The following is a 12,323-nucleotide window of genomic DNA, read 5'->3' on the forward strand; positions in this document are numbered from 1 at the left end:
AAGCCGCTCGTCTCCCCTTTCAACGCCCCTCCACGCCCGCCGGACCTGGGCACGGCGGGGGCTGAAGCGGCCGAACCCGCCGGTGATGGTGCCGCGGCCGGCGGCGAGCGCGGCGCAGCGCGCCCACGCCTGTCCGTGACTGTGACTGGTCCCCGGGGCCGCGGTGTCGCGCCTGGTGCAGCCCGGAGCTGGCGGGACGCGGCCGCCGCACGGGAGGAGCGTAAGTGACGGTGAGCGGCCCGGCCCGGCCCGGCCCGGGGGTGGCGGCGGAGCGGGGGCAGGGTCCGCGCTTCCCCGCGGCGTTGGCGGCGTGTGCGGGGCGGTGCGCGCGTGTGCGTGCGGGGCTGCGCGCTCGGGAGGCAGCGGGCACCGCTCCCTCGGCATCGAAACCTCAGCGGCGTGGCACGAGCATCGTTCCCCGGCGCTGCACCTCGACAGTACCCCCTGAGGGGTTTTCAGAAGCGGGCATGATGCCCTGAGGGCTGCTGCAGCTTATTAAAGTAGCCGATACAGGTAGGAGGACCCAGGCGCGAAAACCTTTTCACCTGATGGAGTCATTCAGGAGTGTGTGACTTCGCCTAAACTTGCCTGTTTCTCGGCTTTCTCACTCTACTGAAGTGCACGCGTGATGAAGATACAAATAGTTGATTTAGGCATAGGAAAGCAGCTGCGGAGTAGAAAGGAGTTTTAGTACATTGGAACGTTTTCTTACTTGTGTAATGCTCCACCATACCTCACTGGCTGCTGGTTGACTTTGATCGGCTTCGGCTCTGCATCCGGTGGGAGATCACAGTGTATTTATTTCTTGTAGCATTCACAGCAAGATCCTTACCAGCATCGGTAGAATTCGGTAGGCTTTGCACTCCTTTTTGGAGCAAACCTTTGGCCAGTGTCAATGTGCTTTGGATTGTCTATTTAAGTAGCTCTGTGTCAGGCTGACTCTTCAGTTAGCTGAATATTTGTGTAATTGTTCTTGTGTCTGATGCCTTGTGCTTCACCAGCACAGCTGAATGTGTGTGCAGATTTTGTTGCTTAGAGCCTGTATTTCCTACATTTTAGATGAAGAGGTATGGGAATGCGAGGAAGGTGCATTAGGTGTCCATGGCTCTTATGGCTAGGAGCAAATAAAACCTTTTATGTGGGGAGGAAAAGGAATAATGAGCTGTGCTGTCCAGCAGTACTTACGGTATTTACGTGTTGTGTGGGTGTGACAAGCAGTGAGGATCTCTGGGATGATATCCAAAGAATCACCACGCTGCCATCATTCGTTGCGTCTCTCTCTGCTCCGTGTAAAGGTGTTTTGAGGTGACTTATTGACAGGCAGTGCCTTCTCAGTTCTTTATAAATATAAAGAAAAAACGAATAAACCAAAAAATGACAGAAAATGTCTTTGGAGGAGTTAGAGAGGTCTATATGTGCTTCCATATGTGGCTTTTCCACCTTTGCTGGAACTGTACGCAGTGAAAATTACACAAAGTGCTGAAGTGCAGGGAACAACCAATTAAAGACATTGTGATGCTTTAGTTTCATCAGGACCAAATCATTAAGGTGGATTTAGAACTACAGTACGGTATTAATATGTCACCTTACTAATGTCTCATTTGGGGACTGTTTAAAAAAAATCACTTTAAGTCACTTCATTTGACTTCAAGAATTTGTTGAGTTTGGGCATGAATGAGGAAGCAGCTGTGAGCTCTTGAGAGCACAAGTGGAACAGTGCAGCTATCAAAAAATGATGTCTGTTGAAAGCTGATGTCTTACATAATACTCTAGTTGTTTTGCTTTCTCTGTTTTGCCTGAGATCCTAGTTTCAGCATCACTGAATTCAGGTTTTGGGGTTGGGTTGCTTCTCTGCTCTTAGGGTGTCTTTTTGCTGAAGGTGGTTGATTTTAGGTAAAATTTATGGATTTTTTTTTTCTTCTGTCAGCTCTGCATTGAATAGCTACACTTTTTTTCAGGTGGTTTGCTAAAATTGGCAGAAAGTTGGCAGAGTGTTTGCTTACACTGATAATGTACACTTTTGTTAGTGCTTTGATGCCAGCCCCCATTGATTGAGCAGGATCACCAGTGTTCCATCTGCAGGATTTTGCCTGCTGGGGAGGCCTGCAGTAGTTTGGCTGCTGCTTGTGTTCTAGGCTGTCACCCCTAAGGCTTGCTGGATTTCAGGGAGCTTACTTGTCCAGCACTTAAGGCAAGGCTAGTGGGATCAGGGAAATCTTAGGTCAGTTATACCAAATCCTATCACTGTTCCTGTTTCTCCCAAACTTGCGTTGGCTGGAAATTCCTGCTTGGGGTAGGCTCATCTTCTCAGCTCGTCTGTTGAAGGGTGTTGAGAAGGGGACGAAGTTCATGCCCCAGCTTTGGGAGTGTGCTCAAGGGTCTTGACTTGCCACAATCCTTTTTCTGCCATGTAAGTGGAGACAGTGAGATGATTCCTTTACCTTGTTTAAACTCAGACTTTGGCATATTTTTCTTGGATGAGAGTTTGTACCCTGAAATTGCCTGTAGGTGCTCTTTTTACAATTAACAGCTCTGTTCCCTGAAATACTAATGAATGGACTTGGTTTATAAATATGTGAGTAGCTTTTATGTGGGACTATTTAGCTAAGACAAGTCTAAGCAAACTGAATATTTTAATTTGATTTTCAAAGCTTTGTACTGATGTACTGTACTTTATACTAATATTTGCATTTTTATTTTAGAGTTTCTACACAAATTTGCAACAAAATTGGAATTTAATCCATTATGGAGCTGGCTCATAGTTTGTTACTGAATGAGGAAGCATTAGCTCAAATCACAGAAGCGAAGAGACCAGTTTTTATTTTTGAATGGTTGAGATTCTTGGATAAAGTGCTGGTAGCTGCCAACAAGGTAATTTAATGAGGTTTTTTTTCCCCCTTCTTTCTAAAGAAACTTTCTTTTAAAAAGCATTTGTATTAATTTCATGCCAGAGAAAGTTGTCAGGTAATGGCCAGATGGTACCTATATGGTTTCAGATTCAGCCTGAAGAGTCTCTGTGCTAATTTGCAAATTTTAAATGTTTAATTGTAGGCAGCTAGTAAGTATTTTTAAAAAGTAAAAATTAAATAGGTCAGCAGCTAATTCTGAGCATTTAGCATCTGCCTCTGCTGTTGTTAATGTAGCTCATATCTCTCTGAGACAGGCAATTTGCTGAATTATGTACAGTTGGCAGTGGTATAAAGTTTACTTCCATTTCTTGTAGATTTTTCTGGGTATTAGAAGAAACACAGAGGATCAAACTACTTTTCTTATTTATTTTTGGTTTGTTAACAGACAGATGTCAAGGAAAAACAGAAGAAACTTGTAGAACAGCTAACAGGACTCATCAGCAGTTCCCCTGGGCCACCCACACGGAAGCTGCTTGCAAAAAATCTTGCTGCTCTCTACAGCATTGGAGACACATTTACGGTTTTTCAGACGCTTGACAAGTGCAACGACATCATCAAGAGCAAAGATGATACTGCAGCCTACCTGCCCACAAAACTGTATGTTTTGGGGAAAGGGGAGTGATTTTTAGGCCAAGTGGTCCTGGATATTACTGAAGAATCTGTCTATATATGTGCACACTATGTTTACTTACATTCTGTGTTTGTTTTAAGTTACATATGGTCGATACAGACAGCAGAGAAAAACACTGGATTGAAATTGGGCAGGGCAGGACTCAAAGGTGATACAGATGGATCTATGTGAAAGTAAAATCATTTTCTCTAGGCAAGGTACTACGTTATGACTCTGTATGGCATGGAGAGGATAACAGTTAATGAAGGCATTCCGCCAGTGGAATTACTGCTGACTGTGCTCAGGTACCCCAGTAAAGGTGGAACCTGCAGATTGTCAAACCAGAGTCCTATCTGTGCCTAGTGAATTGTAACCAAATATTCAAGTTTTATTCCCATCAAATGTTGCCTTTTCTATTCCCTTAGCATGCTAAGCTGCACAGGTCTCTCAAGCAGAGTCTCTGCATGTGGGTACGTGTGCATGGATGTGTGATCCATTGTCTTTAGTCATGGGAGCTGTCCCATTGGTAGGAATTTGGTTAATGCCACAGACAACTTTCACTGAAACTGTTTTTGGTACTTTCCCATGTACTGCTTCATAAGTTCACGGTGTCTGGTGAATCCAAATTTGCTCTGGCCTTCAGATATTATGACAATAGGATTTGACAGTAAAATCTGAAATAGTCACTGCTTGGGCAGATACTGTCCTCTTATTTCTAGCTCTTGCAGCTGTGTGAGGAACTTGTGTAAGTGGGAAGTGTTTTCTACTATAATATGCTCTGAAATTTATGCTACCAAGTCATAGTCCAGAAGGTTTTTTAATGGACGCATGCCCATTAAACGGGAGGCTGTAATGAGTTTGTGATGTAACTTCACTAAAAAAACATTTAGCCGGCAACTACAGATTTAAAAAAAAAAAACCCTCATTCCTTTGTGATGAAAAAGTGCATGTTTTCAGGAGCTGCTTCTGTGACTGTTCTGAAACAGTTTGTGTATATAACTGCAATGTGGTGATAACTAAATATTTCTAATCTCAAATGGCAGAGGAAGAAAAACATGTAAATAACTGTTTATGGGTCCAGAGAGATTTTACAGTGCCTGTAAATTTTCTTGTGTTTTGCAATAATTTCTGCATTTTAGGATCTTAGTCTTGAAAAACCCCATAATTCAGTATCTACAAAAATGTGTCAGGATACATTAGAGGCTAGGGGCTTTCTTGCAAGTGCTTGGAAGTTTATTGAAGCACAAAACCCTAATCTTGATGAGATTTCAGCCTGTCTTGTTTTCTCCAGAATTTTTCAATCTATGTGTAAATCCCTTTCAAATGCATTTTTATTCTTAAAAGCTGGTAACTTTTCTGTTGCTTTTTTCTTTGTAAACAAAAATAATATTTAAATGGGCCCTGTTAAACAGCCAGTATAAGTAGTGGATAGCGAATAGATTTTTATTCGTCAATGCTGATTAGAACAAACATTTCTATTTAACTGTTTGTTTTTATTTGGATGATACATTAATATGTGTTCTCTTTTTCTGTGTTTTCTCATAGGGCTGCTGTGGCCTGTGTTGGAGCATTTTATGAAAAAATGGGCAGAATGCTGGGTAGTTCTTTTCCAGAAACTGTTAATAATCTGTTAAAATCTCTGAAAAGTGCAGAGGTAAGTTTCAGTTTATTTATGTGGTCTTAATTGCGTTTTAAACTGAAACCTGTTTCCTCCAGAGGTGTTTGGCAAATTGCCTAGATTGATTTTCTGCATTGAAGGATGCAAATCACTTGCCTAGCTAGTTTCAAGTCTACTGCAGAGAGTTTAGACTTTATCATATGAGCATTGTAATAGTTACTTCATGGTGGCATCAGTAATTAAAATTCAGAAATGACTGTATCTGTCATTTCTAACTACTGTGTTAGGGTTTTTGCCCATGTACTCTGCATAAACATTCAGTTGTTAAAAATTAATAATGAATACTTAAATTTTGCAGGAAAGTTGTTACTTTGCATGTGAGCAGAATACATTGTGCCCTGAAAAGAGAGAGTGTCGTAATATTGAGAGAATGTATCCTGGGCAGTCAGTGGGTCTGATTTTATGCAAATAGCTCTGTTGGGACAAGTTGGAATACTGACTGTGTGGATCTTTTGGTGGCAGCTGTTTTCTTCAGCTGTGTTGTAGTGCCTGGGTGATTACTTGTTTGTTGTGGTTTTTTTTTGTGTGTGTGTGTGCTCTCAGATTGTAAGTACCTGCCTGTGTGCAGGTATAACATGAAGCTGCTAGCTTGGGCTTCCCATTCTCTCTTATCAGCTGCTTTTTCTTGTTTCTCCCAAGTCTACAGTTGATAAATAGTGGGGCAATGCAGAAGCATTTTACCTAGAGCCAGTTTATTGGGTTGTCTGGGCTTGGTTTATGTGACAGCTGAGAGACTTTACTAAAAGTTGCATATACTTCTCTTTAAAATCTACATTTTAAAGCTATGTTTTAAAACAAAATCTATTTAAAAGTTACATAGCAGTTATATATGCCTTCATTTTCAATATTTGCAAAAACATTCTAGCATAGAAACAGGAAAATGCAAACCTATACACCTGGTTCTTAATGTAACTGCTGTGTCCACATTTTTACCTAAATGTTTTTGCGTGTGTGCAGTCTCAGGGCCGCAGTGAAATTCTGATGAGTTTACAGAAAGTTCTCAATGGACTTGGAGGAGCAGCAGCCTCTTGTCACCGTGATATTTATAAGAATGCCCGGTCTCTGCTGACGGACAGATCGATGGCTGTGCGGTGTGCAGTGGCTAAGGTGCGTGTCTTCTCACAGAAATTCTTGTGCTGTGGCTGGGGAATACCTGCAGTTGAACTGGGACATGTTTAGGAAGGGAAATTTGATAATTAGTTGGACAACGTCAGTCCTTACTAGTTTACTCTGCAGGCTCAGACATTTGACTTACTTCACAAGTACCGTAGTACTGTGTTCCCCACTTGATAAAAAAATATGAGATAGAATGTTATCTGTGAGCTTCAGTGAGAGAGGTTTTTGTTAACATGGTTCTTGGGTTGAGCTTTTTAAAATTTTTTAAATTCATGTAGTAGTCTCTTCCATGACTCTTCTGATTGTTTACTCAGCTAAGATAGCTGGCATATAGGAGAGTGTCTGTGAATTAATTACTGAAATTTTCATATTAAAATATTTTCTGAGTAACGCTGCTGATTGCAGTCTGATACTTAGATAAAATGTAAGAATGGTCTCCTGTTGCTTAGCAAGTCTATTTTTCCTACAGTGTCTGCTGGAATTACAGAATGAAGCAGTGTTTATGTGGACAGCTGAACTAGAGAATGTGGCAACGCTGTGCTTTAAAGCTCTGGAAAACTCAAACTATGGTGTGCGAGTTGCAGTGTCAAAGCTTTTGGGGACAGTCATGGCTACAGCACTGATACCAAAACAAGCGACAGGTACGAGCCCTTCTGGATTCCTTGTCTACATTGGCAGACTTAGTTGCACCTTCAGTACCTTGTTACATTGCAGTGCTGCACATTGTTGTTCCAGTGGATGAAAGCTTGTAGATGGATTGTCTTTACAAATAATAAGCTAAAAAGAGTGCAAATCTCTGTTTTAGTCATACAAAGAAAAGACAGAGCAAACTATCAAAAATCACTTGGGAAAAGTGGCTTATTTTTTAAGAATTTTTATCTGAAATACTGGGTAGACTTGTTTTTGCAAGACAGTTTTGAGTTAATAAGTCTGGTTTCAAGATCATTGCTTGTGTTGGTTGGAACTTTGGGAACAAATTATTTCTTTTCTTTTTAAAAAGTGATGCGGCAAAATGTGAAGAGAGCCACACTTGAGGAGGTCTTGGAGCTCATGGCCACAGGATTTCTGAGAGGGGGATCTGGTTTCTTGAAGAGTGGTGGAGAGATGTTAAAAGTAGGAGGATCTGTCAATAGGGAAGTGCGAGTTGGTGTTACCCAGGTTTGTAATTTTTTTAATGAATTAAAATTTATATATAATTATAACCCTTTTAGTAGGAAAAATACACGTTTCTGTTCTGTATTTCTGTATAAGTTAATTTACAGGTCTAATTTGACTCTTTGTGAGATGTACATGAGGTATCATTCACCTATCTACTTTCTTTTATTGTTGATATGCAGTAACAATAGATTAAAATATGAGCTAAGGAAAACTTACTTGATCAGTGTATATTAGGTGAGATTAACTGGCAAAAATCTTTGAAAACTTAGTAAGTTAAGGACTTTAGTTCCTTTTTAAAATTTAGTTTCTTTTTAGAGAGGATGTCCTGTTACCCTTTTGTGGGTCCCTTCTCCGCTGCAGCTCAGATTGGTTAAACTACATTTCTTTCCATATATCTCTCAAGAGTAGGTGAAATCTGATGCATGTGGAAACTCCTCTTGTCTGAGAGAAAGGTGGTGGCAGCATCTCTTCAAATTCAGTTGTTCTCACTCTGACATGTATTTCAATATGCTACAGTAACTTCCCAGAATCCAGATGCTTTGATCATAGGTTATTTTGTGATACCCTTTATTTTTTCTCAGCCTTTTTGAAGGTGAATATGCCAGGTTTTTATTGTGAACTGGAACACCTTGATGTTGCTGCTTTTATTTACATGTTGTTCTTAACTTTTTTAGAAAGAGGCACATTAAAAGCAATGAACTGGGCTTTTTTGCTGTCATCCAAAGGGTGTTTTTATGCATCACAGTATAGGGGCTACTCTTGGTACTGGAGAAAGTTGAGTTTCAGCAGCAAAGATGTGGATACTGAATCAGTTCTTGCGGAGCAGCCTCATTAGGTTAGAGTTGCTTATTGCTAGCTGGTGTTGCTGCTATTGTGCATTATGCTTGAGTCTGGCTGTAGTTTCACATAATCTTTTGTTTCTGTTTTAATTGGGTTGCTGTGTGACTTCTGGATTTGCAGGCCTACGTTGTCTTTGTTACAACATTGGGAGGGCAGTGGCTGGAGCGCAACTTTGCTACCTTTCTGTCCCATGTGCTTGATCTGGTCTCACATCCTCGTGCAACTCAGACCCACGTGGAGGCTGTTTATTCTCGAAGATGTGTGTCCTTTATCCTGAGAGCAACTGTGGGCAGCTTGCTGGGGGAGAAAGCACAGATTGCAGCTGCCAAAGAAATATGTCAAGCCATTGGTAAACAAATGAAGGCAGTGGGTGAGAACCATTTTCCTTCGTTCAAGACCAGTTGAAAGTCACTGTCATTTTACTGAGGCTGCCATTTTTCAGCTTTCTTCTACTGTGAGGAGTAATTTTGTTCTTATGGGAAATGGTAGTTCATCTGCTTTCTGTTTCAAATGTTCAGAGGTTGAGTTCTGCTTCAATAGTGATTGCGTGACACTGCCTTTTTATCCCAGATAGCAAACACATTGTTAAAAGCCTAGAATGGAAGTGGAGAAGAAAAATATGCGTTTGCCATTTGTCTTGGGATAGGTTGCATTGGAAGTCATGCAGAGTTCTTTATTAACAGTGTTGAAAGTCTGTAAGGTCAAGATCTTGTGGGTCCTTGTGTCTCCCCAGCTAATATCCATACTAATATCCAATTGCATTTTGTGACAGAAATGATGTAATCTGAAAAATATGACTCCTTAGCAAAACTTTGCAGCATATGGAATCACCAAGATTCCATGTGCTGCAAAGTCTCACACAAACTCTCTTGGCATCTGTTTCTTATGAAAGGAATTAGCTCAAGCTGGAGATTTAGAAGAGTAAATTGGAAATACACATCACTTTATTTACCAAGCATATCTTTCTTTTCTGATGCCATGTAATTTGAGTTTAAAAAAATGTTTAGCATATGGAAATGAAATTGATTTAGAAACTTTTGCAGGTTCTTCTTGTAATTATTTTTTGATGGAGTAGGCATGGAACATTAAAAGGTTTCTCATGACTAAGTACTACTTCCAAGAAAACAAGTCTCTTGAAAATGCTTTTTCTGAGAGGAAACAGTTACAGAAAATACTCCTCCTGCCACCTTGTCAAAGTTGCAGGAAATTCGGTTGTGTATTTGGATAGTTTGAAGAACTTCCATTTTTTTGAGGATTTCTCATGAATGTGATGAAAATGGGAAGGGTTTATACTTGGTAATAATTGCTTCCCTTCGTATACAGCAGAACCATTCTCTCAATTTCTTTTGTAGTAGATACAAACATTAGGCTGCTACTGAATTCCCTTTTGAAGAGATAGTTGCTGCTTCTGCGATATTTTGTAGAACATACTGTGGGATTAAGGAACTCAATTGGATAACACTGAGATGATTAGAAATTATGATTATTTACAAAAGGTCTCCTTTTTACTTTCACTGAACATATATGCATGCAAATTTGCATGCAGAAACTAGAGATGTCAAAATGATATATTTTGTTACTGTGTACAGATACAAACGTACAGCATGTGCCTTTTGAATAAGTACTTTTACTGTGTTACACTGTTTATCCTTCCTCTTAGTGCTCTGCTATCTGTAGTAGCAGCTGGGCATCTGTTTTTTATGGTCTTTGGACAACTGTGTTTGGCTGATTGCTATACAACTCTTTCCCTACAGAATATGTTCCTTTTGTTAGTACTCACCATGACCAGACTTGTAGTTTTGTTTTAATGATGTCAAAATGAAACTGTCACTTTCTGTCCTCTGAATGCTCAGGTGGGTTCAAATGGTAGTTAAGCAAGACACTCTTGTTTTCTTTTCTGCAGAAGCAGTAGTGAATGATGCTAACAGTGAAAATAAATCAGGAGCTGCTGATGTAGCCGCAAGCCAGCACGTAATGGTGTGTGCCCTCCAGGAACTGGGTAGTCTGGTTCAGAGTCTGAATGCCACTGCATCTCCTCTTATTCAAGAACCTTCTATTGGTATGAAAATAAAAGGAAACAGATTAAGTGAGGCATTTGAGTAATGAATATGAAAGATCATTAAATCTAGTTAAATAATAAATGAATATGAAAGAAATAAGTCTAGTAAATTGGTACTTCCTTCTGTACTCCAGATAGCTAAGTTTGTCCAGCTCATGGTGTGTAGTACCCTAACTTTAGTTCAAGTTTGACCAAGTATTAAACAGCTATTTTGATTGGAATCTCTCTGAAGCTCTTTCTTAGGGTGAGTAAAGTGGTAATTTTTGATACAGGCTTGTTTACAATAATGGTTTTATAGGAAATACATTGTTTTGCTATGCAAGGTGAATGAAATATTTGCTTCTGGAAAACTATTGCCTTTAAATACCAAATTTCTGTGGGGAGGCAAAAGTATTTTGTTGAGATGAGCCTGTTGGTAGGTCCCTTTAAAAGAAGTAGTTCTTTGGCTGAAGTTGACTGGGGTTTGTGTGAGATTTTCTTCTTGTTTGTTTCAGTATCTGAATCCACATTTATTCTGTAGTGTTACAGCTTTACAGTTTTTGAATTTCTGGATGCCTGTGTTTTTACCACTGGAATTACAAGCTTCTTTAGACGTTTCATCGTATAGATTGTTGTCTTTTTGCATATGACATTCTTCCCATACTGATTTTATGACAGCTTTGGAGTAGGGAAGACTGCTCATATTTATTCCTTCTGGAAGCTGTGTCCCATAAGAACAGAGGGGTCTGTATCTCAGCATTATTTCTGTTAGCTGTCATGAACTCAGCAGGTAGAAGGTGTTCACTAGTTCCAGAGAAAGCAACCAGCAGTGGGAGCTTTGAAGTAGAGGTTTGTCAAGATTTGGACGAAAGAAAGTGTTGGTGTGGATACAAATTGGATTGAAGGGCGTGGTTAGAAAGTGGAATTGGGTAGGCATAGAAGTTTGGAGAGTGTAGGATGTGAACTTGCTGCAGGGGGGACAGCACCATGTCAAAAGCAGAATACAGCAGTCGGTGACCTCTTCAGCATGTGCTTGGCTACAATGTGATGCAAACCCAAGGATCAGTGTTACTGTTGCTCTGTTACTAGCAATCTGTAAAATGTTACCAGAAATGTCTCATCTAGTACCTGTTCTCTTATACCGCACTGCTGTCTCTTTTCAGTGTTTTGGTAGTAGGGGTCAGTGCTGTGGCTCTGACAGCTCCACCTTTGCTGACAAAACCTGATGGGGAGCAGCATAATGTTAGTAACATCTATCACCTCTTCTGAAAAGGCACAGTCAGCAAATTCAAGTACTTTAATTCTGACCTTCTTAACTTTCACATTGGCTGTCTAGTATTGATTCATTTTATTTGTCTATGTATTTTAAAAAAGCATATGTATATTAAAAAGTGCATCATAAGTGAAAGACTGCAAACTCTCCTTTCTGTAGGTCTGTTGGAGACAGTAACTTCAGTTCTTCTTCATCCCAGCATGGCTGCCCGACTGGCTGCTGCCTGGTGCTTGCGGTGTGTAGCCGTGGCATTGCCCTTTCAGTTAACTCCGTTTTTAGACAGATGTGCAGAAAGACTCAACAATCTGAAGACCTCCCCTGAAGCTGTTAGTGGCTACAGTTTTGCAATGGCTGCTTTGTTAGGTGGTGTGCATCAGTGTCCTCTAGGCATTCCTCATGCCAAAGGAAAGGTGAGATAGTGTTTCATCTGGAGTGTACTAAGAGATGCCCTTTTATCTACAAGTAATAGCTTTGCAAAATGGGTGGCATGCTAATGAGTTAAAGCATTATTGAGATTGAGTTTGTGCCTTGTGCAAGAGTAGTGGCCAGAGCACATGCTTTTAGAATCTCAGTTGCAATATTTAACAGCTCTTTTCCTCTCTTTCTCTTTCAAATTTACTGAAGAGAAATTGAAATATTGAAAACTGCTGAAATAATTGCTGATGAGAATATTACTGGCTGGTTATATGAAAAACACTGAT

At 40.4% G+C, this 12,323-nt stretch overlaps 1 protein-coding gene across 4 annotated transcripts in view; it reads left to right on the forward strand.

Annotated features, from left to right (window-relative positions):
- Positions 1 to 88: 88 nt before the first annotated feature.
- Positions 89 to 12,323, forward strand: part of HEATR5B (HEAT repeat containing 5B) — a 56,859-nt gene continuing 44,624 nt past the window's right edge. For 2 of the 4 annotated variants that reach the window (XM_058836991.1, XM_058836994.1), the window contains exons 1-10: positions 92 to 230; positions 2,703 to 2,871; positions 3,295 to 3,506; positions 5,065 to 5,173; positions 6,155 to 6,304; positions 6,783 to 6,954; positions 7,314 to 7,471; positions 8,432 to 8,681; positions 10,215 to 10,370; positions 11,782 to 12,032. In XM_058836991.1, coding sequence (XP_058692974.1) covers positions 2,746 to 2,871; positions 3,295 to 3,506; positions 5,065 to 5,173; positions 6,155 to 6,304; positions 6,783 to 6,954; positions 7,314 to 7,471; positions 8,432 to 8,681; positions 10,215 to 10,370; positions 11,782 to 12,032 — 1,584 coding nt within the window. In that variant the 5' untranslated portion in view covers positions 92 to 230; positions 2,703 to 2,745. Of the gene's footprint in view, positions 231 to 281; positions 851 to 2,702; positions 2,872 to 3,294; positions 3,507 to 5,064; positions 5,174 to 6,154; positions 6,305 to 6,782; positions 6,955 to 7,313; positions 7,472 to 8,431; positions 8,682 to 10,214; positions 10,371 to 11,781; positions 12,033 to 12,323 lie in introns of those variants that run through there. The other 2 variants (XM_058836992.1, XM_058836993.1) reach the window with 2 other exon arrangements.

The sequence above is a fragment of the Poecile atricapillus genome, chromosome 3 (assembly GCF_030490865.1).
Source record: "Poecile atricapillus isolate bPoeAtr1 chromosome 3, bPoeAtr1.hap1, whole genome shotgun sequence".
NCBI lineage: Eukaryota > Metazoa > Chordata > Aves > Passeriformes > Paridae > Poecile > Poecile atricapillus.